Source organism: Antrostomus carolinensis, unplaced genomic scaffold (genome assembly GCF_000700745.2).
Source record: "Antrostomus carolinensis isolate BGI_N321 unplaced genomic scaffold, ASM70074v2 scaffold50957, whole genome shotgun sequence".
NCBI classification, from domain to species: Eukaryota; Metazoa; Chordata; class Aves; order Caprimulgiformes; family Caprimulgidae; genus Antrostomus; species Antrostomus carolinensis.
Genome location: NW_010329038.1, coordinates 10314 through 15616, shown reverse-complemented (window position 1 = coordinate 15616; position 5303 = coordinate 10314). Strand labels below are relative to the sequence as shown.

The 5303-nt window shown below is 39.4% G+C and overlaps 1 protein-coding gene across 1 annotated transcript; it reads left to right on the top strand.

Moving 5' to 3' along the window:
* The first annotated feature begins 307 nt into the window (after positions 1 to 307).
* On the top strand, positions 308 to 4558 carry ATMIN (ATM interactor). Its single transcript, XM_010172406.2, has 3 exons — positions 308 to 430; positions 1379 to 1578; positions 2470 to 4558. Exons 2-3 carry the CDS (start codon positions 1385 to 1387, stop codon positions 4304 to 4306), a joined length of 2031 nt encoding a protein of 676 aa, XP_010170708.1. The 5' UTR covers positions 308 to 430; positions 1379 to 1384; the 3' UTR covers positions 4307 to 4558.
* The last annotated feature ends 745 nt before the right edge of the window (positions 4559 to 5303 follow it).

Below are 5303 nucleotides of genomic sequence, written 5' to 3'. Positions count from 1 at the left end.
TTTTGGGCTCAGATAAAACAAAAGGTGATTGGGGACAGCAAGTATCTTGGTAAAGGTAAATAGTGTGGTACCAGTATTCTGTAGAGCTTGTTGTAATTTCACTTGTTGATTTTGATGGTATATTTGCAAAGTAGCATTCACACAGGTGAAAAAACTCCATTTGAACTTTGAAATCACTTAGGAAAATGCCTTCAACTCAATCAGGTGTGTAAACTCAGTGAGCCAAAGTTGATGTGTATTCTGAATATTGTCTTTAATATGCAAACCTGTAGAGTTGTGAACTTCTCAACTGGTTCTTTTTCAGGATGGAAAACTTAATGCACCACTAAGGAAGGGTTTGAAAAATTCACAGAAATTCTACTGCTGTCCCATTGAAGGCTGCCCTAGAGGACCAAACAGACCATTTTCCCAATTTTCTCTTGTAAAACAGGTATTGCTATTTCCTAAAGTATTATTTTCCTACTGATTTAGTCCTGACTGTCTCTGTTCCAGAGAGTTTACACTTTTGCATTCAGATATGAACAAAGCCTCTCAGCACATATCCAGAAGTTGGAGCATTGTATGCAGAAACTCCACATGGGCATATGGTTAATTAATTTGCATGTTGATATTGGAGGACTTGAACCTTTTGGTATGGTCTGCTAAACTAGAAGACAGCCCCTCTCCACAAAGTAAAAAGATGGAGAAAGAAAGAGAGGAAAAAAAATCACAGTAGCAACCCATAAAGGTTTAAAATGTGGCTAATGCTTTTAAACTGCTTTTTCAAGCGGTCAGGAATTAAAAGCTCTTCTCTGCTTTAGTATCAGAATGCATTTGTTTACTAGCTACCTGTTTAAGAAAACATTTCAGACTGGTTTCTGCATGAGTGAGTAAAAAAAAAAAGCACCTTTGTGTTGTTGGTTACCTGTGATGAGGCCATAGGAGATGAGCAGCTAGCACTCAGTGCTGTAAATGAGAAGGAAAAAATTCTGGTGTTTGCTCTGAAATTGTCCTGTTTGACTTGGGACTCTTTGCTCAGTTGTAGATCTTCAGGAGTGTGCACGTGTTGCAATATATACTTACTATGTTTTTTGGCAAGATTCAGCTATAGATTTGTTAATGTCCATAGGAAACCTCCAATATTGTTAAGATACATAAATATTTATCTGTGTTTTAAGATGTACATACCACAAGCAGATTTGCAGACTTTAAATTCTTTCTGTAGATTTCTTTAAGCTGGTGAGTTACTCCTCATTAGGCTTTTACAAAATTTGTAATTCTACTCTTCAGTGCTATTTAACAATTTAAAAAATGCAAATATTACTGCCTCCCCTAAACATTATTTTCTTTTCTTTATCTTAGCTGGAGCCTAATGTTTACTTTTCATTGTGTATTCCAGCACTTTATGAAAATGCATGCTGAAAAGAAGCACAAATGTGATAAATGTAGTAACTCCTATGGTACAGAATGGTATTTGAAGCGGCACATAGAGGTCTGTGGCAAGACTTTCCAGTGTACTTGCGGGTGCCCGTACGCCAGCAGAACAGCACTGCTGTCCCATATTTACAGAACTGGCCATGAAATTCCTGCAGAACACAGGTAAAAGTGAAGCAGTTACGTGATGATACTTACACTGATCCCCACGTCCTCAGTCTCCATGTACTGGCTTTTTGTCTCTCTTAATTAAATTGGGACTAGGCTCATGTTGTTTCAGCTGTGAAGCCGTTTGCAGTTGCTTTGTTCTGTTGCTTTTAGTAGTTTCTGTTTTATTGAAGGCAGTGATGATTGTCTAATCAATACGAGTGGGTTTCCCCACATATAAAACAAAAAGTACTGATGACACTGCACTGCCTGGTATAAATGCCAGTGGTTCTTGTTGCATCTGCATTTACAGTTCGGTGAGAGCAGTGATGATTTGGGAATGTTTATAGCTGGTAACTCTGGTGTGGAGTGCAGTTCAGTTTATTTTCCTTTATAGTCTAGTCATCTTTGCAGGTGTAGTGGATTCGTTATTTTTAAATGCCTATATATGCATGTTTAGATTTTTAGTTCTCTTAACATGCACATACATTTCATAAAGGGGAATCTGTTTTCTGAGGCCTAGCCTGCCTGTCTTGGAGATTCAGCTGCTTTTAAGAGCGCTGTTCCTTCAGTGCTCAGTCTGAGTTAGCATCAAAGAAACAAATTAGACATGTATTCCAATCAGAGTGCTTAATGTACAAGGGGGAAGAAGCCATCTAAACCTCCACCTCCATTTAGAAATAGGTCTCCAGAAAAGAGGTGACCTTTTTTCTTTTTTTAAATGGGAGAGCGAGGAATGAAATTTTACAAAACTGAAGTTTATTGAGTCTTTTTATGTTTTAATCGGGACTAGTTTTCTTCTCATATCCAGCCTCATCCGTCACTTCAGTTTATATTTGGATTCAAAAGAATGGAAGGCAAATGTGTTGTGCTTGAAAGGAATATAAATTATTGATCTCATGTTTACAGGGATCCTCCTAGTAAGAAAAGGAAAATGGAAACCTCTGTACATAATCAGCAGTTGGCAGAGAAAGCAAATGAAGCATTCATCAATACACACAATAGTAATCCTGCTGCTCAGGAGCTGGAGTCCTCTGAAGTGAAAATAGTGGCCTCTCTGGAAGGTTCCTGCAGTTCTAACTTCACGAACCAAACGCAGCCAAAATGTACACCGAAGATGCTTTTACCAAAGCCCAAGGTGGCTTTGGTTAAACTTCCAGTGATGCAGCTCACTCACTTGCCCATATATGTATCTGCAACTGACTCTTCTGTCAAACCTGCTGTGGTAGCTGTTGATAATCGGGGTTCAGTTGTAAGTACTGTTCATTTATTGCCTCAATCTATAGGAATTCTGATTCCGGCACTGGAGGCAGAAACACTTGTATTTAAGGATAGCATGCCTGTTTCAAAAGTGACAAATTCTGGTGATCGTGAACCAGTAAGTACTGGTGTACAAGTTGAGTTGGATAAGGTTACATTGAATAACACAGGGCAAGAGCTGGGGAATGTTTGTCACAAGAATAAAATTTCTTCAATAAATATACAGACTGACTTATCTTACATTTCCCAGAACTTTGTACCAGCTGCAGCCTGGACTCCCAGTTCTTCTGTATCCTCTTGCTCTCAGACAGATCTGTCGTTCAGTTCACAGGTTTCGTTACCCATCAGTGTACAAACACAGACGCTGCTCCCTGCTTCCAAACTGACTTCATCCATAGCTGCTCAGACTGATGCTTTTAGTCAGGTTTGTTTTCCAGCGTGTGGCATTTCTAGAGAGACTCAAACCAGTACCAGTAGGACACAGGACTCTGTTGATGGACGAGTGCAAATGGACCAGGCCGTAATGTGCAGCGACATCTTTGACAATGTTCATTCGTCATATAATGTCCCCACTCACATTGAACTTCCAGGAAACAATTTAATGCCTGCAAATATCGATCAAACCTTGCTGCAAAGGAGTAATGGCAAGAGCCTGAATCAAGATGCAGTGAAGTCTGAATCCCTTATCAGTTTCAATGCACAGACTAATATACTCCCACCTCAAAATACAATGGATAATCAAACCCAGACAATGGACTTACTAAGTGATCTGGAAAACATCTTTTCAGGAAACATGTCTGGCCAGACACTGGATAATCGTGGCCTTTTGTCTGAGACAAGTTCTAATGCTGACACGCATTTGCCGTCTGGTCCATCACAGAGCACAGGGATAGACTTTGACATTGAAGAGTTCTTTTCAGCATCCAATATCCAAACTCAGACTGAAGAGAGTGAGCTTGGTACCCTAAATCCTGAGCCAGTTTTGGAGTCACTGGACATTGAAACTCAGACTGATTTCTTATTTTCAGATAGTGCCACTCAGTCATATAGCTGCCGAGGAAATTCCAGCTTCCTGGGTTTGGAGATGTTTGATACACAGACACAGACAGACTTGAATTTCTTTTTGGACAGCAACACCCATCTGCCTTTAGGAAGCATTCTCAAGCAGTCTAGTTTCTCCATGAGTACTGACTCGTCTGATACTGAAACCCAGACAGAAGTATATCCGGCTACTAAAAATATACCTACTCAGAATATCGAAAGCAAAGTCCAGCTCAGCAGTGCTGAAACACAGACTATGGATAGCTGCTTTGAGAATCTGGGGAGTTTGTTCCTTACCAGCAACGAGACACAGACAGCAATGGATGACTTTCTTCTGGCTGACTTAGCCTGGAATACAATGGAGTCCCAGTTCAGTTCAGTAGAAACACAGACCTGTGAAGAGCTGTGCTCCTTGTTTCAGAGCTCTGACAAGCCCAGCCATTGAGTACTACGTCATATGACTGTTTCCTGTGGTTTGAAATTAAGTTATTGGGGTAGGAGAGATGACTTGACCAAGTATATCCACTTTCCATTATTGAATGTAGTTACTGTGAGCAGTTGGCCTGAGAGACTTTTCATGCTGAAGGTACTCTGTTGATTATGTAACTTTACATAAGCTATGTGTGTATAAACAGGGGGGAAAGGGGGGCTGTAAATATGTTAATGTACATTTGAACCTTAAAAAAAAATTATGTGGTGCCTATGTTTTTTCCTCAAGCTTCTTTAGAAAGCTGATACTGCTTTCATTTGAATGGAGGAACTTTTCAACTTGTTCTATGTATCTCTCTCTCTATCTATTTGTGGCATACATACAGGGTCCCAGCGTGCAGGACCAAAACCCCGACCTGTCCAGTTCAGATGCTGCCCTGAACTTACAGGGGAGGATTCTATTAGTTTAAGCTACTTCTGTTTACTTTTTTTAGTAGCTTGTATTTTAAATCTGGCACAAACATCATGAGCTGTATTGTCACCTTTTACTTTATGCCTTGACAGCTCTTTCTCCTGTGTAAGTTGGGATTTTCCAAGTACCTGTCCAGCACACTAGACACAGACTTTTTACTTGTTTAATTTATTTATTATTAAAAATGTCAAAAGCAGTACTTTTTTTTTTTTTTCCCCTGAGTGGCACTGATGCCCTTTGAAGGGTAGGAAAAGAACTTGGAATGCATAATTATAGGGGAAAATTAGTATGTTGTCCTTTTAGCTAGTGTAATAAATGGGACTCACATTTTTAGAGTCTTCAGGAGGGATCTTCTTAAATTATTTCTGATTGCAAGATGCAGATGTTACAGTGTGTGTGCCTCAAAGACTGGAATAATTTGTTTTTGCTGAAATTCTCCTAGCTCTATTAAGATACAAGTTGGGAAGTGTTACAGTGGTTTATACCTCTATTACTTTATCAGAAATATTTAGAAATAGGAAATTAAATTCTCTAAAATACT

Excerpts from the sequence above, each read along its gene's own strand:
- ATMIN (XM_010172406.2), top strand. The coding sequence starts at position 1,385 with ATGAAAATGCATGCTGAAAAGAAGCACAAATGTGATAAATGTAGTAAC. Across the intron at positions 1,579-2,469 it reads GAAATTCCTGCAGAACACAG|GGATCCTCCTAGTAAGAAAA; the intron begins GTAAAAGTGAAG and ends TCATGTTTACAG.